At 40.5% G+C, this 24,486-nt stretch overlaps 1 protein-coding gene across 1 annotated transcript in view; it reads right to left on the reverse strand.

Moving 5' to 3' along the window:
• LOC124264814 (sodium- and chloride-dependent glycine transporter 2-like) overlaps nucleotides 1-24,486 on the reverse strand; it is a 109,641-nt gene that overhangs the window by 15,050 nt on the left and 70,105 nt on the right. Inside the window, exon 7 of the mRNA XM_046699602.1 lies at nucleotides 18,157-18,291. Within this exon, the coding sequence (XP_046555558.1) occupies nucleotides 18,157-18,291 (135 nt within the window). The remainder of the gene's footprint in view (nucleotides 1-18,156; nucleotides 18,292-24,486) is intronic.

Raw genomic sequence — 24,486 nt, forward strand, 5'->3', positions numbered from 1 at the left:
GTCATTGACGCGTTCTCCTCGCTTTTCCAGAGATCCCCGTAGCAGTGAAACACGTCGCTGTCGTCGATGCTCAGCACCTCGTTACCGCTGATCTTGATGGTGGTTTTCTTGATAATGGCTCGACCTACGTTCCGCACTAGCTCACGCGTTTGTCGTTGTCGGAGGTCAACGTGATGTTGAACGCCAGTCGAACCGTGCCTGGTACAATGAGGTCATTCTCGCCAAGGTTTGGGAATCTAACCAGCAGCGTTTGGTTCTGGTCTATCTTGCTGGGATTGTTGGTGATGGTCACCGACTGGCGACGGCTCTGGCCTAGAGGCTCTCTTGATCTTCTGAAAGGATCTAGTTTTCTACCGTACATTGTTATATAAATGAAATATATAAGTTTTAATACTAAATAATGGCTGAAGGCGGTCATGAAGACATACCTATGGATAATATGTGGGATAATACCCAGGCATTCGAGGATGATGAAACCTCATTCTCGCAAGGCAACGAACTTCGTGCAGCAGGCCGTCAACGGGTTTTATGATGGTTTAAAAGGGGATAAAATTACATTAGAGCCGTTGGGAAGAGACTATTCCAAGTTTTTGTTGATGGTAATGGCACGCTCGCGACTGAGGGGTCGCCGAGATCGATCTAATGAATAAGCGACGAGAGAACCGCTTTGCCTTATCAACACTCGGCAGTCGCCATGGGGGGTGACTTTATCCGCGATGAACTAGGCTTCATAGATTACGGGCGACGGCCTAAAGCCCTTCCCCTTCAAGATCTGCAAGACATCAGGGGCAATACATCGGATCAAGATATGACTGATAACATTGAAAGCTGTTGGCCACATACCATAACAAACCCTTACCCGGGTTCGAATTTACCTTCGGGAACTACGGGGCTGGACAAGGCCATGCAAACCATTCGCGGACATCTCGTGAACAACACGGCCAAACTGGAATGAAATAGGCGACCACATCGCCCATGAAAAGGTCAAACTCGGTGAAGCGGAGGGCGAGTCTCTGAAAGCCACCATCGAGGAGAATATAAAATTTGGAAGATGAAAGAAAGACCCGCTGGAAACAGCATCCTCCTTCCGAGACCAGCCGATCCCAGGTCAGCCGCGTAACGGGAAACCATTGATCGAGTCCTCTACCAGGACACCACGCTAGCTGACAGGATTCGGATCCTGTTCCGGGAGCAAGGGATCACCATCGCCAGCATTCTGACCGCATTGGGGTTCATCATATCAACCCTGGTAGTGTCATTGAGTGGGGGTACCCCCACACCGGCGGTGGTGGCACACCACCAAGTGGTGGGGTGTCAAAGCCTGGATAAAAACTTCGGGAGGCCCTGGCTAAACTGGCTGGTAAGGCTGCGAAGCCCTGCCTGGCATCCTGGGTAGCATCGTCTCGTGGTTGTTGGGCTCTGGCTAAAACTGCCACGTGGCTCAGTCAAAACCTGTGGGCAGCCATCGTCGCCGTGGTGGGTCTGGTGTAACGTGAAGCGGCTAAGGAATTTTTAACCAAATAAGTCCCAAAGCTACCCCGCCAACCACCAGGGCTGTTTTACGATCGATGTGCTGTGAACCCACAGTGGGTGACCCCACAGGGGGTGTGTGTTGAATCCTAGGCTCCAGGTGGCGCTACTATACCCGTTTCACCGGTCGTGGGTGGTGGGGACGTGGGGACGTTAACATCGAGGTTGACGCCCAACTTTTGGCCCGCCGTGGCTATGACTATTTCGTTGTTGTAGCCCACCACTTTTTTCACTCTCAGTTGCATATCGCTCGGAGCCATGTACAACCCCACGTCGAAGACGTAGTCGACTTTCGACCTGGCATATTCCAACACGTCTTGGTAGCGTTTGATGGCACTCGGGAGATCAACTGGAGCATTGATAGCATCCTCAACGTTGACAACGAACTGTTTCTGAGCGCCGTAAGCAGTCCCTTACCAAGGATATTGAACGCGTTTGCGCCTGGCGCCAACTAACAGCCCACACGTGCGTTCGAATAGAGTCGTTTAACCTGATTACCCCAGCACGAGTAAACCCTTTCGATGTGTCCAGCATGAACTTTTTCCAGTCATCCGCTGCCCCCTGCTCAAACCTCCAGACTCTGTAATCCTTACTGTTGTCGAAAGCCATGTAACGGTCATCCCACTCGTTGGTTGTGAGGTGATGATACGACTCGTAATCCCATTCTTTCAACTTCGCTGGCTTCCACGAGGGCATATTGTGAACGATGGGGATACCCAACCCATGGTTCGGTCCGGCAAACGCCAATCCGTCTTCGCGGTTTAGTTCAATTCGTTGCAAATACGTTAAGTAGGCCCGTCTATCATTATTGGTTGTTTACTACATTCCACGCCTTTTCCTGTGGGAGCCGGGGCTGATCTCTTTGAGGATACGCCTGACCTGGTAGTACACGTGAAACGTGAACACAGACTGACTCAGCGGACCACGCCGAGTGTCGGTCAATGTCACACCACACCCCGTAGAAGCACCACCACGGCGAAGTTGAGTTGATTCTGCCAGAACTGCATCGGGTTTGTTGAACCAAGCGTGAACTACCTTAGCGTTAGTCACCGAAAACTTATACTTATCAAACACATCTATGAACTGGGCGTTGAAATACAACCCGCAGCGCAATAACGATCTTCATGTGGGGAAATCTACGTCCAGTTTAGGGTAAAACACTCCAGGGGAGTACATTTTAAAACTATTATATAATGAGCATATATACTCTAACATGTACATAACACTTCCAGGAATACTTCCAGGAAGCGGTGAGGCCGTTCAGCTGACGACGCGATCGATAACACGTCGGGTCAACTCGAAGTAGCACTGTGCGATATAACCTACCTACCGCGATGGACTAACATCAACGCTAGCAACAATAAACTGTTCGTAGGTGGTGCTCGCAACCAGATAACTGCCGGCTACTACAGCGTGTGTTCTAAGGTTTAGCGGCGAGGTCTTCAAACCCCTAGGAGCCGAACTCAAGATGAACGACTCAAACGGCACAGTGGTGTTAATCAACAACGGAGAAACTCCTTGAGACTTGGCCGACCATTGGCGAGGACACTTTCGGTATGCAGCCTGATGAGATAAAACCAACGACTACCACCACAGGCACTAAGTTACCCGACCTAGTACCCGTATCGAGCTGTGCATTCATCTCAGCCAGGTTAGCACAACTGACAACATTCAAGGGGTCACCCTTCCACTATACTGAGAGCTGTACCGGTGAAAACGGAGAAATACAACGACGGTAGAACTGAATCGCTTTCACCTCGGCAGTATAAGAGGTTAACCCAGGGCAACATCCCTGAGCTGATAATATCGGTGTTAGATATAAATCATAATCCCGTGAATATAGGATACCTTAGCATAACGCTGCACATAAAATGACCAGCACAAGGTCCCGGAATGAAGTTGAAAAATGCATCAATGTGGGGATCTCCGACCTCGGGGACACACGCGGATTCGACGACTCGGAGTAGATGGTAAATTGTGCGCCTTGCAACTGAAAAACAGCATTTACAAACGCGTTGAAGTCCCCCCGGTGGTACTAGCAACCTAAGTGATATAGTAGATACCACAAGAGCCGCAGTCAACACTAAGTACACCCTTGTCAACACCGGTGATAATTGGATAATATACCCATCGCTCGAGGCAAACTGTTCGACTTAACCGATGTTGAGAGCAACGGACGGCTATCACCAAAATAAGCCATATACACTCGTCTTCACCGATGATGATAAGTGGGTGTTGTTACCCGATAAAGCCGACTGGTTTCTCAATATTAGGCTCGGCTCCCCCACGTGTTCACGGATAATAAAGACAACCACCTAAACAAAGTCGCGGAACAACGGAACCCTGCTCGTGGGCTTACGTCCCGACTCAGAGACGAAGCGTAGTCATCAGCCCACTCGCCAGTATGGCAGCCCACATGCTATCGGGTAAACCGGGATGCAAAACGTGGTATTGCAGTTGGTGTCTGAATTGGCGTGGTCAAGATCCTAGAGAGTCTACCGCTTAACTCAACACTGGTCATCCAAGTCTACCTAGGGGAACCATCGCGAATGATGTCGAAATCGTGAAGGGGTCAAACTCCGTGGGGAAACAACAACAGTATCACGTTTGCAACGTTTACGCATGCGGGTGGGTGTCGACTCCAAAACCAGTCTGCAGGGTGTCACCGTGGATCGTGGAAGACACGATATCACTAACCAAGATCTTCCTACCCGACAACATACACTTCATGGGGTGAAGTGCACCCTGAACTATTATCAGAAAACCAGTTGGAAACTATATCGTAATAGTATTATAGCAATGTCTTGGCTTCATCCCAACACTACACTTAACGATCTAGGGGACACGGAGGGATTCGATCAGCCTGGTGAGGAAGGCACCTTATACATCCTACACTTGAAAGACAACGTGTATAGGAGGGTGTCGTTATCAGATTTTAAAGAGCCTGAATGGTTACTAAACTTAACTCTCACCGCACCTTATATCTCCCTGAAACAAAATAATACTATCTCCGAGATTAGGAACAACGGCATGATTATAGGATCATTCGCTCCGAATCTAGTGTACAAGTCGCATTCAATACCAGACCACTCGGGCAACATGTTAGCTTCCAGTGGGAAGGTGAAGACAGAGATCAAATTACTCAAGACCAAGAAGTCTTTAGAAATGTCGCTGAAAACTACACAATTATCATAGACGCCTATCTCGACATAGACCGTCGCCTGGTAAGTATCTTTACATTATAGATGATATGGTGATACATTGGGAAGACAGGTGTAATAACCAACGTTGTAACATTATTAAGGTACAGGGACACAGACCTTTAGCAAGCCTTGATGGGGTTCGCCTCCTTAATGGAAGTAGAGCTAAGACCCCGCTTTTACACGACGCTAATCTAAGTGTTATCAGCCTTAAGTACATTAATCGAAGGTTAAATAAAACCCAATTAAAATATATTATAGGACTGAGCTATACCCCTAAACTAATACCAGCAAACTACTAGTTGGAAACTATATCATAATAGTATACCCGGATCGGCTATTAACTGAAACCCAATTAAAATATCTTTTGTAATATATATTATAGGCACACAGGATGGGGCTGTACCCAGTCGTAGAGGAAGTAGCGAAGACCCTGGAAACCGTGAGATCGGTTCCGCTTTGAGGCAGTTATGCGATGTAAAACGCCAACTAGAACAAGACCGCGACAAGCCGGAAAGCACTATATAAGAAGTACCATAGAGCTTTCAATGCCGTGGACGGACTGATACTACCCTTATGGTAGCCAGCATGGGCCTAGGGGTGGCAGGTGTTGGGTTGTTAGCTACCATCGTGGCCGCACCTATAGTGATAGGGCTCGAAATAACAGCTGGGGTGACAGGGGTGTTGGGGTGGTGCTTAAGCTTGTATCCCGCAGACTGCATCGTGAAAGCATTGAAGCATAATGAGATCGGGTTCTAGCTGAAGCAAAGCTTAACACCATAAGCGATCTTATTTCCACCGCACTCACTGACAGTAAGATCTCAGAGGAGGAGTTTCGTTTAGTCCTCTCTGAACTCGCAAAAATATCATAGAATGAAACAAGAGATTCGGATCCAAGTCTCGTAAGTCTGCTATAAGCGAGGGACGAAAAAAGTACATAGAACAAGGGGTGAAAAAAGCCCAGCAAGCCTTTATTACGAACACCAAAGAGATCATAGGCGATTCACATTAAACTGTTTCGTCGAGGTAAACATGGCATAGTGGCACAATGATGCAATCCCAGGATACCAACATACTTCAATCATGTCACCGGTAGCTCAGTGGCGCGTACATGTGGAGTTCGTATCCCGCTAGCGTCCCAAACTTTTTTATAGTAGGGGTAATGGTAGCAAGAGCTAAGGGTCCGACCAAAGCCTTATTTGGGGAATAAGGCTTTGCAGAGGCTTTTGTTGGACCTGGTCCCGTACAATCATTCCCTCTACTACTCCAACGATTGTGAGTAGTCTAGCGGCAGTGCCTAAGGTGAAGACGATGTACGCGTTATATATGACTGTAGTCGACCCTACGGGATGTCTGTAAATGAACATGTGACTAAAAAGTCTATAGCTTATGACAGTATCGATAAATCATTCTTACATGTTTGATACAAGACTTCCTTTTGGTTCTGCAAGAAGGCCTGAAATATTCCAGCACATATCGTCTAGTATTACAAGAATGATGAAACGGAGAGGCTTTGATGTCGTTATAGTATATTTGGACGACTTTGCCATTATTAGCACAACTGAAATGCTTTGTCAAGATGCCCTTAACTGCCTTACAAATCTCATAGAAAAACTTGGTCTTAAATCATCTAAACCAATTATGTAGCCCCAACTCCCAAAATGACATTTCTAGGCATAGATATCGACAGTCTGACTGGAATGCTTTCTCTTCCAAAGGACAAACTTTCAGAATGAACAGATTGTCTAAATCCCTTTGTGATACCGAAGAAAGCCAAAAAAGGTCCAGTTCCAAAAGTTGATTGGTAAACTTAATTGGGCATGCCGTGCTGTACATGGTGAACGAACGTTTCTAAGACAAATGATAGACTTGTGTAATTCTGTCAAGCATAAACATCACTATGTAAGCTTTAATGCGGAGGCGAAAGCGGATAACAGATGGTGGTGTAATTTCTGTAAGACGTTTAATGGAACTACCTTTGCCCTAAAAGGTGAAGTTGTACCCTATCAGGAATTAGCTACTGATGCATGCAGCGACGGCAAAAATTTATTATGGTCGCCGTATATGGTACCAGTGAGAGTTCTGGTGAAACCCCTTCTAAATGGCATGCTGTTCGTTGTGAGGAATTTGTTCAGCAAAGAGTCCGAAGTCACAAGAAGATAATTACAATTACGTGTACGTCAACATCAAAACACACCTCAGACACTTCCACAAATGGCCATTGCATGGCAGGAAGAGTGGGGAGGAATTCCGCAAGAGTGACTTCGTTGACTTATCCAGTCTGAGCCGCGATGGTGCCGAGCAGTAATTGCTGCCAATGGTGGCCATACAAAGTACTGACTTTGACACCATCTTATGTACTCAAGTAAACAGAAACACAACAGTGAAGGCTGCTGTTGTGTTGGCCAACTCTTCACCTATACACCTGTGAATTTTCACCTTTTTACCACTGAAATTACATGAAATAATAGCTCTTAAACAAACGCAAAATATTCTTAAAAAAATGGGTTATGCGTTTCATTTTTTGAAGAGTGTATTACCATGGCTCCAGATAAGGGCCGTATCGGCATGTACGGAAATAAAATAAGCACGATACGGTAGGAAATAATTTCGAAAACGTAGCAGATACGCACCACAGCAATGGTGTACTTTTATTGTTTTCCAGTACTCCTATATTGAAAAAATAAGGAGTACGTACTCCGGATCATGAAAAATTATCCGGAGCCCTGTATTACAATAGACATGCTTACTCTGGACTAAATCTTAATGAGCCTAAACTGAAGTGTTTGCTTTATATAATAAATCAAACCAATTTATTCAACAGTGTAGACATAGATTTTGTCTAACAGACGAGTCCTTATTACCTTAGGCAAGGATTTATCTAGAAACATCTTTTGAACTAAGTGTCGCAACTTATACCTTTTTGAATAGTATGTCTGTGAAATGAGTTTTGATTACTTTAAACTTGGGTTTCTTTCTCTAAGCTATTACTGATCATGATGAAACTGATATTCTATATTATTGTTATATTTTCCTAATATCTGAATCCTAATATAACGCTTGTAGAGGAAATAATTAATACCTATTTTTGCATGAATTATTACTCCATGATACACTGATCATTTGGAGCATGATAACCTTGGTAATATTACAATAGATCTGATGCGTGTCATTAATGATAACTAGACATCAGCAATTATAGCAGTTAACTAGTTTGATTAAATGTTGATATGGACTCTTTTTGCTTTACTTTATTACACCTTGCAGCTGTGCATACATACAGTGTACAGTGTTCAACATACAGTGTACAGTGTTCAACATACAGTGTTCAACATACAGTGTACAGTGTTCAACATACAGTGTACAGTGTTCAACATACAGTGTACTGTGTTCAGCATACAGTGTACAGTGTTCAACATACAGTGTACAGTGTTCAACATTCAGGGTACAGTGTTCAACATACAGTGTACAGTGTTCAACATACAGTGTAGTGTTCAACATACAGTGTTCAACATACAGTGTACAGTGTTCAACATACAGTGTACAGTGTTCAATATACAGTGTACAGTGTTCAACATACAGTGTAGTGTTCAACATACAGTGTACAGTGTTCAACATACAGTGGTCAACATACAGTGTACAGTGTTCAACATACAGTGTACAGTGTTCAACATACAGTGTACAGTGTTCAACATACAGTGTAGTGTTCAACATACAGTGTTCAACATACAGTGTACAGTGTTCAACATACAGTGTACAGTGTTCAATATACAGTGTACAGTGTACAACATACAGTGTACAGTGTTCAACATACAGTGTAGTGTTCAACATACAGTGTTCAACATACAGTGTACAGTGTTCAACATACAGTGTACAGTGTTCAATATACAGTGTAGTGTTCAACATACAGTGTAGTGTTCAACATACAGTGTACAGTGTTCAACATACAGTGTAGTGTTCAACATACAGTGTACAGTGTTCAACATACAGTGTACAGTGTTCAACATACAGTGTTCAACATACAGTGTACAGTGTTCAACATACAGTGTACAGTGTTCAACATACAGTGTACAACATACAGTGTACAGTGTTCAACATACAGTGTACAGTGTTCAACATACAGTGTACAGTGTTCAACATACAGTGTAGTGTTCAACATACAGTGTTCAACATACAGTGTACAGTGTTCAACATACAGTGTACAGTGTTCAACATACAGTGTACAGTGTTCAACATACAGTGTACAGTGTTCAACATACAGTGTACAGTGTTCAACATACAGTGTACAGTGTTCAACATACAGTGTTCAACATACAGTGTAGTGTTAAACATACAGTGTACAACATACAGTGTTCAACATACAGTGTACAGTGTTCAACATACAGTGTACAGTGTTCAACATACAGTGTACAACATACAGTGTAGTGTTCAACATACAGTGTACAGTGTTCAACATACAGTGTTCAACATACAGTGTACAGTGTTCAACATACAGTGTACAGTGTTCAACATACAGTGTACAACATACAGTGTACAGTGTTCAACATACAGTGTACAGTGTTCAACATACAGTGTACAGTGTTCAACATACAGTGTACAGTGTTCAACATACAGTGTTCAACATACAGTGTACAGTGTTCAACATACAGTGTACAGTGTTCAACATACAGTGTACAGTGTTCAACATACAGTGTACAGTGTTCAACATACAGTGTACAGTGTTCAACATACAGTGTTCAACATACAGTGTACAGTGTTCAACATAGTGTTCAACTTACAGTGTACAGTGTTCAACATACAGTGTTCAACATACAGTGTACTGTGTTCAACATACAGTGTTCAACATACAGTGATTTTGCTTCGAATTTCGGAGAATGTGCTCTGAATTTGTTGACTAGTTCACTATTGTGATTCTTTTGAAAAAAATTAAAATATCATCATCTCGAAATTGTGTCTTTTCATAGATATTTGGGTATTGTGTTAACAACCAAAAGCACTAACTTCTGTTGGTGCACAACAGTAAAAAGGCTATTATGACATATATATAATATACACATATCAAAAGAAAGTTGGGAATATACCAAATCAAGATTTATTAAAGAACGAATAAACTTTTGTGTTTTGTACTCTTTTAACCATTACATATGAAAGACTTGTGGTTAGTCTTAAGCGAAACACCAAAGTCATTGTTAAAAAACTTGTGGTTAATCAATACTGAGCGATTTAAGGTTGCCAAAAAGTCGTCAGCTTCACTCTCGCCCGCCAACGAAACCACAGAGAGGTTACAAAACCATGCACAGATTTCCACCGGACACCGCAGTTCATGCTAAATGGGTTTGTGAGTGCGAAGCAAGCGTTGTGGAAGCCTGGAACGATATCTTACTTGTGTTCAGATCATTTCACAGAAGTTACAAAAATCAAAACTACTTACTAGTTGTTGCAAAATATGTATATGATTGATGACCAAAAGGATTTTGCATGACACAACTTGAAACACAACGATTTCTTCCTCGGAAGCGAGGTTGTGGTCGAAGTCACAATAATATTGTAAGTTGTAATAAATTGACACCCACCTTGCCTCCAAGAGAAAAATTGTTATGTTAAATCCTATTGGCCATCAATCAAATAAATATTTTACTACCAGTAGGAAGTAGTTTTGATTTGGTAACTCGGTGAAAACAAACCTAAACAGCATTTATTCTCAGACTGGCAGATGTTCGCGACAGGGCGCCACCATTTAAAAAAATTGTGACGTCACGGGCCAAAGTCTGTTTGAGAATCAATGAGATAATGGTTAGTTTTCATCAAGTTAGAAAATCAAAACTACTTTCTATTGTATATAAGGGGAATAACTCTTGTTAAAGATAAATTTCATATATTGCTTGCATGTGAGCATTACTCAGCCATAAGAAATATGTATCTTAAACAATTATATATCATAAGTATATGTACTTTACTAAGAAAGTGTAATCCCAAATATAACATATGTTAAATTATATATCAAGCCTCACACTGTAATATCGGATCAATGCTCATGTTGTTGATCACTGGGTTGTATGGTCCAGACTCAATTGTTTACAGACCACCACTTCAGGGGATTCGAAACCACTCCTGGGAGTGTGTGTGTATGTAAGTGTTTCACTTTTATGAGTGGGCTTTTTCAGAACAAGCAGAAACACACTCATACACACACAGTTATTAATATTTCATAATGTGTACATTTTCCTATTACATAATCAACTTCTTGGTAGCATCATGCAGATGTTGCCATACCATGACTATTGTTATAATGTTTAATATCAATGCCTATTGCACCACCAAAATGGAAGAATAGATATGGATATTTTATTGAAATGATACATGCCAAATGAATACAAATAATATAGTCTTCTTTATTATGATTTTGAAAGCACATACATTTTTAAAAATACATGGTTGAATTAATCAGAGATGTGTTTATCACATGTATTAGACCTATTTATTATTAATTATATAATGTGGTAACAACCATTTTCTAGTTATTATTAGTGGGCATTCAGTTTATTTCCAGCATACAACAGGAGAAAACACAACCAAATCATCGAATTATACATCATCAAATTTGCTAAATTAAGATATATATATTCAATCATTGTGGTCATCCATGTTTTATTTGTACGATTATTTAGTGACAATATCGAGCTGACATGAAATATCAACACACATGTCGGTGTTGAAAAAGGGGTGTGTGTGTCATTGTGTACATTACGCCCATGTAACGACGATTTTTGTGTCTTAAATAACGGTTTCGTATACTAAAAGTAACTGTGGGCATTGTTCTGGTGACGTATACTTTGCCATAGTATCGATGAAAATGCTGTGAAAAAATTCTGGGTGTTGCCAGGCTGTTTGTTTTAGAGTTATACGGCCCTGTTACCACTTAAACAAACAAAGCTGCAAACACGGCAGAGTAAACAAATAAAAGTTGAATAGACTATCAATGTCGCAATAGTATGTGTCGCAATAGACTATCACTATCACAATAGTACGTCGTAATAAACAATCACTATCACAATAGTATGTCGCAATAGACTATCACTATCACAATAGTATGTCGCAATAGACTATCACTATCACAATAGTATGTCGCAATAGACTATCACTATCGCAATAGTATGTCGAAATAGACTATCACTATCGCAATAGTATGTCGAAATAGACTATCACTATCACAATAGTATGTGTCGCAATAGACTATCACTATCACAATAGTACGTCGCAATAAACAATCACTATCACAATAGTATGTCGCAATAGACTATCACTATCACAATAGTATGTCGCAATAGACTATCACTATCACAATAGTATGTTGCAATAGACTATCACTATCGCAATAGTATGTTGAAATAGACTATCACTATCACAATAGTATGTCGCAATAGACTATCACTATCACAATAGTATGTTGAAATAGACTATCACTATCACAATAGTATGTTGCAATAGACTATCACTATCACAATAGTATGTCGAAATAGACTATCACTATCGCAATAGTATGTCGAAATAGACTATCACTATCACAATAGTTTGTCGCAGTAAACTATCACTATCGCAATAGTATGTTGCAATAGACTATCGCTATCACAATAGTATGTCGCAATAGACTATCACTATCGCAATAGTTTGTTGCAATAGACTATCACTATCGCAATAGTTTGTTGCAATAGACTATCACTATCGCAATAGTTTGTCGCAATAGACTATCACTATCGCAATAGTATGTTGCAATAGACTATCACTATCACAATAGTATGTCGCAATAGACTATCACTATCGCAATAGTTTGTTGCAATAGACTATCGCAATCACAATAGTATGTCGCAATAAACAATCACTATCACAATAGTATGTTGAAATAGACTATCACTATCACAATAGTTTGTCGCAATAGTATGTCGCAATAGACTATCACTATCGCAATAGTTTGTTGCAATAGACTATCACTATCACAATAGTATGTCGCAATAGACTATCACTATCGCAATAGTTTGTTGCAATAGACTATCGCAATAGTATGTCGCAAAAGACTATCACTATCACAATAGTATGTTGCAATAGACTATCACTATCACAATAGTATGTCGCAATAGACTATCGCAATAGTATGTCGCAATAGACTATCGCAATAGTATGTCGCAATAGACTATCACTATCACAATAGTATGTTGCAATAGACTATCACTATCACAATAGTTTGTGTCGCAATAGACTATCACTATCACAATAGTATGTTGCAATAGACTATCACTATCACAATAGTATGTTGCAATAGACTATCACTATCACAATAGTATGTTGCAATAGACTATCACTATCACAATAGTATGTCGCAATAGACTATCACTATCACAATAGTATGTTGCAATAGACATACTATCACAATCACTATCACAATAGTATGTTGCAATAGACTATCACTATCACAATAGTATGTTGTAATAGACTATCACTATCACAATAGTATTTTGCAATAGACTATCACTATCACAATAGTTTGTCGCAGTAGACTATCACTATCGCAATAGTATTTTGCAATAGACTATCACTATCACAATAGTATGTTGCAATAGACTATCACTATCGCAATAGTTTGTTGCAATAGACTATCACAATAATAGTGTGTGCAATAGACTATCACTATCACAATAGTATGTCGCAATAATAGACTATCACTATCACAATAGTTTGTTGCAATAGACTATCACTATCACAATAGTATGTTGCAATAGACTATCACTATCACAATAGTATGTTGCAATAGACTATCACTATCACAATAGTATGTCGCAATAGACTATCACTATCACAATAGTATGTTGCAATAGACTATCACTATCGCAATAGTATGTCGCAATAGACTATCACTATCACAATAGTTTGTTGCAGAATAGACTATCGCAATAGTATGTCGCAATAGACTATCACTATCACAATAGTATGTTGCAATAGACTATCACTATCGCAATAGTTTCTTGCAATAGACTATCACAATAGTTTGTCGCAATAGTTTGTCGCAATAGACTATCACTATCACAATAGTATGTCGCAATAGACTATCACTATCACAATAGTATGTCGCAATAGACTATCACTATCACAATAGTATGTGTCGCAATAGACTATCACTATCGCAATAGTTTGTTGCAATAGACTATCACTATCACAATAGTTTGTTGCAATAGACTATCACTATCACAATAGTATGTTGCAATAGACTATCACTATCGCAATAGTTTGTTGCAATAGACTATCGCAATAGTATGTCGCAATAGACTATCACTATCACAATAGTATGTTGCAATAGACTATCACTATCACAATAGTATGTTGCAATAGACTATCACTATCACAATAGTTTGTTGCAATAGACTATCACTATCACAATAGTTTGTTGCAATAGACTATCACTATCACAATAGTTTGTTGCAATAGACTATCACTATCACAATAGTTTGTTGCAATAGACTATCACTATCGCAATAGTTTGTTGCAATAGACTATCACAATAGTATGTCGCAATAGACTATCACTATCACAATAGTATGTTGCAATAGACTATCACTATCACAATAGTTTGTTGCAATAGACTATCAATATCACAATAGTTTGTCGCAATAGACTATCACTATCACAATAGTTTGTTGCAATAGACTATCACTATCACAATAGTTTGTTGCAATAGACTATCACTGCATAATAGACTAATAGACTATCACAATAGTATGTTGCAATAGACTATCACTATCACAATAGTATGTTGCAATAGACTATCACTATCACAATAGTATGTTGCAATAGACTATCATATCACAATAGTATGTATCACTATCACAATAGTTTGTTGCAATAGACTATCACTATCACAATAGTTTGTTGCAATAGACTATCACTATCACAATAGTTTGTTGCAATAGACTATCACTATCACAATAGTATGTTGCAATAGACTATCACTATCACAATAGTATGTTGCAATAGACTATCACTATCACAATAGTTTGTTGCAATAGACTATCACAATAGTTGCTGTCGCAATAGTATGTCGCAATAGACTATCACTATCACAATAGTATGTTGCAATAGACTATCACTATCGCAATAGTTTGTTGCAATAGACTATCACAATAGTTTGTCGCAATAGTTTGTCGCAATAGACTATCACTATCACAATAGTATGTCGCAATAGACTATCACTATCACAATAGTATGTCGCAATAGACTATCAGTATCGCAATAGTATGTGTCGCAATAGACTATCACTATCGCAATACTGTGATATAAATATACCTTGTCAGGTAATTATACACTGTGTGAGGTATATAAATAACACTGTGTGAGGTACATAAACACTGTGTGAGGTTAATAAATACTGTGTGAGGTAAAGAAACACTGTGAGAGGTAAATAAACACTGTGTGAGGTAAATATACACCATGTGAGGTAAATATACACTGTCAGGTAAATAAACACTGTGTGAGGTAAACAAACACTGTGTGAGGCAAAGAAACACTGTGTGAGGTAAATAAACACTGAGGTAACTATACACTGTGTCAGGTAAATAAACACTGTCATGTAAATAAATGCTTTGTCAGGTAAATAAACACTGTGTGGTGTACATAACACTGTGTGAGGTAAATAGACAAAGTGTAAGATAAATAAACACTCTGTGAGATACATAACACTGTGTGAGGCACATAAATACTGTGTGATGTAAATAAACACTGTGAAATAAATAGACACTGAGGTAAATAGACACTGTGTCAGATACATAAAACTGTGTGGTACATATACACACTGTGTGCAGTAAATAAACACTGTGTGAAGTAAATAGACACTGCAGAGGTAAAAAGTGTGGTACATATAGACACTGTGTCAGGTTTATAAATACTTTGTAAGAAAAAACACTGTGTCAGATATATAAACACTGTTAAAGATTTATGTAAACACTGTTTCAGGTATACAGACACTATGTCAGATATATACTCACGTCAGATTTATAACATTGTGTCAAACGAACAAACACCGTCAGTTACATGAACACTGTGTATGTGTGTGTAAATAGTGTCAGATACATGTAAACATGTAAACAGTGTGAGATATATGTAAACTGTGTCAGATACATGTAAACAGTGTCAAGATACATGTAAACAGTGTCAGATACATGTAAACAGTGTCAGAGACATGTAAACAGTGTCAGATACATGTAAACAGTGTCAGATACATGTAAACAGTGTCAAGATACATGTAAACAGTGTCAGATACATGTAAACAGTGTCAGAGACATGTAAACAGTGTCAGATACATGTAAACAGTGTCAGAGACATGTAAACAGTGTCAGATACATGTAAACAGTGTCAGATACATGTAATCAGTGTCAGATACATGTAAACAGTGTCAGATACATGTAAACAGTGTCAGCGTCAGACACATGTAAACAGTGTCAGAGACATGTAAACAGTGTCAGAGACATGTAAACAGTGTCAGAGACATATAAACAGTGTCAGATACATGTAATCAGTGTCAGATACATGTAAACAGTGTCAGATACATGTAAACAGTGTCAGCGTCAGACACATGTAAACAGTGTCAGAGACATGTAAACAGTGTCAGATACATGTAAACAGAGTCAGATACATGTAAACAGAGTCAGATACATGTAAACAGTGTCAAGATACATGTAAACAGTGTCAGAGACATGGAAACAGTGTCAGATACATGGAAACAGCACCACATACTGAAGTCAGTGTGCTTGGCTACAATATATAATATACTCAGCAGCAAAAAAACGTCAGTACGATTCAAAATTACATAGGCACTGTAATCAAATCATTACAGAAATGGACATAATAAGCGGATCAAAACCATTTTTGGTGTACAGTATCTTGACACATCAATGAATTACGAGAACGTTTGCAGTCCATTCAGACCCTTGACTCTAGTGTGACCACCATGAGTGGCAATAACTGCAGCACAGCTTCTATGCATGTAGTGCACCAGTTGATTGAATGCATGGAGTGCACCAGTTGATTGATGAAGGCCATTGGCACCTGGAACCACACTCTGAGAAAGGCCTGGCGCAATAAATCAGCTGTGTTCGGCCTTGGTATGACATTATTCAGTCTCCTCTGAATTTCATCCCAAAGATGTTAATTGGGTTTAAATCAGGACTGAGGGCTGGCCACTGCAAAATGTTGACACCGTTTTGCTGTAGGAAGTCCTGTGTAGCTCTGGGGCCCGGGCGTTATCATGCTGGGAAATGTTGTTCCGGTGACGTGCGAAATGTGGTATGACGTGGGGTCTGAGAGCTTGGTCGATGTAGCACACCGCTGTGATGCTGCCTCCTCTCCCTGGACCAAGGTTTTGGAACACCACAGGACCCACTCTCTGGTTCCGCCCCATACCATGATGCTTGCACCTCCCAATGAGTCTCTTTCCATAACACATTGGTCTGAGTAATGCTGGCAACATTGTCAACATATTCTTGTTCTGCCATCTGCAGTTGATACGCAGTACCGACTCTCATCTCGGAACAGAACAGTTCTCCATTGCCTGTATTGCCAGTTTTGGTGTTGTGGGGCAAACTGCAGACGTTCACTCCGATGACGAGGGGTGAGGATAGGTCTACGGTAAGGTCTGCGGCAATGGAGGTTCCCGCTGTTAAGACGTCGGCGTACTATATCAGTACTGATTGGTTTTCCGTGAGTTCCCACTGTCTGGCGTGCTGTTTCGGATGCCTGCACGAAGGGATTCTGTACATGCTGTCACACAACATGGCGGTCTTGCCGGCTTGTGGTCACCCTTGGTCTGCCAGTACGCGGACGATCATTTGTGGTGTTGGTGGCCCGGAAATGTTGCTGCAGCCTGTAGATGGTCCGAAAATTTGACCTGGAAGTGATTGGCAACGGCTTGTGCAGTGTGGCCAGCTTCAAGTCTTCCTAGTGCCTGGTTCCTCTGAGCTGTCGTGAGTCGCGGCATCCTGCTGACGTTGTAATGTGAATGTTTCAACCAGGTTTTGGGGTGCATTTTATAGGGCTGGTCCTTGTGAACAGCACGTGCAGCATGAGTGCATGAAAAACACGGAGAACATCGTACCATCTCCGAGATCAGGTTGCGTTTTTGAGACCATTTCCTGGGTTCAATTCTGAGTTTGGGAAGGAATGTCTTTGCTCAGGTAAAGTTGGAGATGTTGTCAAAAATATACAATCAAAACATTAAATGAGTTTACAGTTATCCGTTGCTGCGAAGGAAAATTCCAAACTGATGTTTCTTTTGCTGCTTAGTATACATCTCTATATATATACTGTATCACCTAGTATACATCTCTATATATACTGTATCACCTAGTATACATCTCTATATCTCTATATATACTGTATCACCCACTTTGGCACTCTTGAGCAGCTCCCACTTTGGTGTGACGTAGTACAGGATGCCGTCTACAGAGCCCTCCAGAGTCAGCCCTCGGATCAGAAGGATCAGCAGCACAACGTACGGGAAGAATGCAGTAAAGTAAACTGCCTGTAACATAACAGAAGAATGTAGTAAAGTAAACTGCCTGTAACATAACAGAAGAATGTAATAAAGAAAACTGCCTGTAACATAACAGAAGAATGTAGTAAAGTAAACTGCCTGTAACATAACAGAAGAATGTAGTAAAGTAAACTGCCTGTAACATAACAGAAGAATGTAGTAAAGTAAACTGCCTGTAACATAACAGAAGAATGTAGTAAAGTAAACTGCCTGTAACATAACAGAAGAATGTAGTAAAGTAAACTGCCTGTAACATAACAGAAGAATGCAGTAAAGTAAACTGCCTGTAACATAACAGAAGAATGCAGTAAAGTAAACTGCCTGTAACATAACAGAAGAATGCAGTAAAGTAAACTGCCTGTAACATAACAGAAGAATGTAGTAAAGTAAACTGCCTGTAACATAACAGAAGAATGTAGTAAAGTAAACTGCCTGTAACATAACAGAAGAATGTAGTAAAGAAAACTGCCTGTAACATAACAGAAGAATGTAGTAAAGAAAACTGCCTGTAACATAACAGAAGAATGTAGTAAAGTAAACTGCCTGTAACATAACAGAAGAATGTAGTAAAGTAAACTGCCTGTAACATAACAGAAGAATGTAGTAAAGTAAACTGCCTGTAACATAACAGAAGAATGTAGTAAAGTAAACTGCCTGTAACATAACAGAAGAATGTAGTAAAGTAAACTGCCTGTAACATAACAGAAGAATGTAGTAAAGTAAACTGCCTGTAACATAACAGAAGAATGCAGTAAAGTAAACTGCCTGTAACATAACAGAAGAATGAAGTAAAGAAAACTGTCTGTCACATAACATTGCCAGGAAAACGGAGGAATGCAGTTAAGAAAACTTTCTGTCACATAACATTGCCAGGAAAACGGAGGAATGCAGTGAAGACAACTTTCTGTCACATAACATTGCCAGGAAAACGGAGGAATGCAGTAAAGAAAACTTTCTGTCACATAACATTGCCAGGAAACGGAGGAATGCAGTTAAGAAAACTTTCTGTCACATAACATTGCCAGGAAAACGGAGGAATGCAGTGAAGACAACTTTCTGTCACATAACATTGCCAGGAAACGGAGGAATGCAGTAAAGTGGGCTTTCTGTCACATAACATTGCCAGGAAACGGAGGAATGCAGTAAAGTGGGCTGCCTGTCACATAACATTTCCAGGAAAACGGAGGAGTGCAGTGAAGTGGGCTGTCTGTCACATAACATTGCCAGGAAACGGAGGAGTGCAGTGAAGTGGGCTGTCTGTCACATAACATTGCCAGGAAACGGAGGAGTGCAGTGAAGTGGGCTGTCCGTCACATAACATTGCCAGGAAACGGAGGAGTGCAGTGAAGTGCCAGGTGAAGCAGTGAAGTGGGCTGTCTGTCACATAACATTGCCAGGAAATGGAGGAGTGCAGTGAAGTGGGCTGTCTATCACATAACATTGCCAGGAAACGGAGGAATGCAGTGAAGTGGGCTGTCTGTCACACAGCATTGCCAGGAAACGGAGGAGTGCACTAAAGTGGGCTGCCTATCACATAACATTGCCAGGAAACCGAGGAGTGCAGTGAAGTGGGCTGTCTGTCACATAACATTGCCAGGAAACGGAGGAATGCAGTGAAGTGGGCTGTCTGTCACATAACATTGCCAGGAAAACGGAGGAGTGCAGTGAAGTGGGCTGTCTGTCACATAACATTGCCAGGAAACGGAGGAATGCACTAAAGTGGGCTGCTTATCACATAGCATTGCCAGGAAACAGAGGAGTGCACTAAAGTGGGCTGCCTATCACATAAAATTGCCAGGAAACGGAGGAGTGCACTAAAGTGGGCTGCCTGTCACATAACATTGCCAGGAAACGGAGGAGTGCACTAAAGTGGGATGCCTATCACATAACATTGCCAGGAAACGGAGGAGTGCACTAAAGCGGCTGCCTGTAAGATAGCATTGCCAGGAAACGGAGGAGTGCACTAAAGTGGGCTGCCTATCACACAGCATTGCCAGGAAACGGAGGAGTGCACTAAAGTGGGCTGCCTATCACATAACATTGCCAGGAAACGGAGGAGTGCACTAAAGTGGGCTGCCTATCACATAACATTGCCAGGAAACGGAGGAGTGCACTAAAGTGGGCTGCCTATCACATAACATTGCCAGGAAACGGAGGAGTGCACTAAAGTGGGCTGCCTATCACATAGCATTGCCAGGAAACGGAGGAGTGCACTAAAGTGGGCTGCCTATCACATAGCATTGCCAGGAAACGGAGGAGTGCACTAAAGTGGGCTGCCTGTCACATAACATTGCCAGGAAACTGAGGAATGCACTAAAGTGGCTGCCTGTAAGATAGCATTGCCAGGAAACGGAGGAGTGCACTAAAGTGGGCTGCCTATCACATAACATTGCCAGGAAACGGAGGAGTGCACTAAAGTGGGCTGCCTATCACATAACATTGCCAGGAAACTGAGGAATGCACTAAAGTGGGCTGCCTATCACATAGCATTGCCAGGAAACGGAGGAGTGCACTAAAGTGGGCTGCCTATCACATAGCATTGCCAGGAAACAGAGGAGTGCACTAAAGTGGGCTGCCTATCACATAACATTGCCAGGAAACTGAGGAGTGCACTAAAGTGGGCTGCCTATCACATAGCATTGCCAGGAAACGGAGGAGTGCACTAAAGTGGGCTGCCTATCACATAACATTGCCAGGAAACCGAGGAGTGCACTAAAGTGGGCTGCCTGTCACATAACATTGCCAGGAAACTGAGGAATGCACTAAAGTGGCTGCCTGTAAGATAGCATTGCCAGGAAATGGAGGAGTGCACTAAAGTGGGCTGCCTGTCACATAACATTGCCAGGAAACGGAGGAGTGCACTAAAGTGGGCTGCCTGTCACATAACATTGCCAGGAAACCGAGGAATGCACTAAAGTGGGCTGCCTGTCACATAACATTGCCAGGAAACGGAGGAGTGCACTAAAGTGGGCTGCCTGTCACATAACATTGCCAGGAAACGGAGGAGTGCACTAAAGTGGGCTGCCTGTCACATAACATTGCCAGGAAAGGGGGGAGTGCACTAAAGTGGCTGCCTGTCACATAACATTGCCAGGAAACAGAAGAACCCTGTGAAATAAAACCATATCCGTTAATATGTTACCTATATTGTCTTTGTCAAAGGGTTACTAAAATACCTGCTTGCTTGAACGGCTGTGCATGCAAATGCAGCATTGGTGACAAACCACAGACTCCCCTACATAAAAGCTATAGGGCCCGTAAGTAGGTCACGGCACTTCGCGAGAGATTACGTAGTTTAGAACTTCCGGTGACAAACAACGTTTTTCGGCAATGGCGATAACACTGTTACATGGGGTATGTCGTGGATAATCATACTCGACACTCGCTGTGTGAATCAGAAACCTATGCCATGTATGCCACTATGGACTGCTAAAGCACTATGACAATGCTGCATGAATAGCACGTGAATATTTGCCAAACAGATGCAGAGTTGTCACAGCGTCGTCTTCAGGCTGGCCCATTCATTAGTCGAGGTAAGTTTGTTACATGGATTTCTTTGTTTTCATTTAAAGGCTGGTATTGTTTAAGCATGGCACGCACAGTAAGGGTGGAATTGACATGTGTGCAGATTGGTGAATCGTTTGATTGCCTTTGATATCTTACAGTGGGATTTTATTGTCCCCCAGAGAGGGGACCTAATAAAATATGGCAGGCAGGTATCCGGTATAATGCATGTGTACCAAAAAACTGTGTTAACATATAAAGTATCTTGCAGTTGGAATTATCCAGAAGATAACTTAATGGGCAATGAAAATCCAGGTGTAATTCTAAAAAAATAAATGCAGTGAATTAAATAATAATTTAATAGCGCGTAAACAATTATGATTATATCCACACTTTGATTGATACCAATAGCTCTGAATAGGTGTCTCTCACAAATGTATTCTGTAATATGAGCTTGATTAATATATTATTACAACCCCATTAAGCATTTGGTTATGGTGCAGCATGTTCAGTTAAACATAACGTCCACATGCTTAATTTAGCAATAATATCTTGATGTCAACATTGTAAGGAACTGTTTACATTTTATTAAGTATATCATACTTGGTCTCACGTGTGTTATGTATTTTTTTCAGTTGGAACAGATGCACATCTTTAAGAGGAGAAAGAAGGAGGAAAAGATTTCTTTATCACCACAATTACCATTGACATCAAGAGCAACACAAACTGAAACAGATCTTCAGATTTCTTTTAACATCTGGTGGTCAAGCAATATACATTGCAAATGAAGAAACAGCAAGTCATTGAAGTGTTGTATATACAGTTATAAAACATATTAAAGCCCTACACATAATCCTTTGGACACTTGCTGGAACAGGAAATGCTTGTAACCAGCAAGGTGTTGTGGAAAGTCTTGTGACATCTTGGGACTCTCAGATAATTCAGTGAGAATTTAGATGAGTGATCATGAAAGAACATTTGTATTCCAGTTCATACTGTTACAGTATTTTTCCAGGTTTGGCATCTGAGAAATCCAAAGAATATTTGATATGTTATGAGTAATTATGCCTTTGGAATAAAATTGCAGAATAGTTCTAAAACTTGTTTATTGTTTTTTAAGTGTGGATAAAGCAAACACAAATTGAATGGTTTGGAAGATTTCTGCTTTTAGCCATGATATTGATTTGACAGAAAATATACAACGATGGATGTAGGAGATTAGATTTTCAGTGTATATAGCAAAGGTTTCCAAGTGAGAGAGTTGGGTTTTAGCAATATTCCAGCAACATCATGCTGGGGAGAGCAGCAATGGGCTTCACATGTTGCACACATGTGGGGAATCAAACCCGGGCCTTCAGTGTGACAAGTGGCAACAGTTTAACCACTAGGTTACCCTACTACTCCAGTTTCGATGAAAAAACATGCTTACCAATGAAAAGTTAAACTTAATCAATGGCATAGGCATGTGATTCTACAGGACATGGAATTTTGTTGAAATATGAAATTCTTTGTTATTATTTGCTGTAAGATTACAACACTCGTTCATAGCACAATAACCAGTACACATCATTCTTTTCCATTATTTTAAAACATGTTGGTCTAACTGTATAGTTGAAAATATGGAATGCCAGTTACCAACCTTGGCCTCATTGGCAGAATATTTGGAATATATAAGTTACTAAAAATGGGTGAAAAACACTATATTTCATGACAAGTAATCATACTCATGCTGCTATCAGCCAGTGTCTGCAGAATCTACAGTCAATGCACATTTAGTTTCCCCATGTATTGATCAGTATATTTTACAATACAGGAAATGTCTTTGAGTGATTACTCCATATTTTGAGTGTACTTGGTCTTGCATTTTTGTCAATTGTGACTTGAAGGTGCTGTGTGCTGCTTCATATTTTGCTTACAGCATAGCAGAACCTCACCCCTGCATAACCAAGAACTAAGTAAGACTCATGTACTTTAGATCATAGTACATAGTTCACTCACTCCAAGACATCTAGTACAAAGTATAATAAATATTGTCCAACAACCAGTTTTTATATATCACCTCTAAAATAATGTTTACATAATTTGATAAATAATTGTTTCATGATGAATATTCATATGGCTGAGGGTTTTCACATTTTGTTTTGAATATCTGACAGTAGTAACCGATATAATTGTAACCATGCCAGCAAGGTTATTTTGTCGAGCTGTTGATTGATTTGTGACACTATGACTTCTTGTGTGAATAAAAACGTCACCATAAATGGGAAAGTTCATATATTTATAAAAGAAATTATAATGTTACAAGACCTGCTATTTATTCCAGGCATTGGGAAAGACAGGGGTTATTTTGCACATTAGAACAAAAATGCCCCATTGACATTTTGAAGTTTACTATTGATACAAGGGCAGTGGCCCATTCTAAATTCAGAAAATGGCTAATAATCCTGAAATTGTCGAAGGTCTCCATCCCAATCCCTGTATTCAATATATCATTATCAGTAGATTTACAGCATGGCAAAGAAACAATTTGACACATGCAGATCCCTGTCATCTATCCAAAGTAAAATTTATAAAGTATTTTCTTTCACATTTGCAAAACAACAAACAATTTATTTCTTGTATCTTTGAGTCATTCTGTCACCTGAACTTGCATACAGTCATCCCTTGGACTTGGAAGAG

Source organism: Haliotis rubra, unplaced genomic scaffold (genome assembly GCF_003918875.1).
Source record: "Haliotis rubra isolate DU_JTF1 unplaced genomic scaffold, ASM391887v1 Scf945, whole genome shotgun sequence".
NCBI lineage: Eukaryota > Metazoa > Mollusca > Gastropoda > Lepetellida > Haliotidae > Haliotis > Haliotis rubra.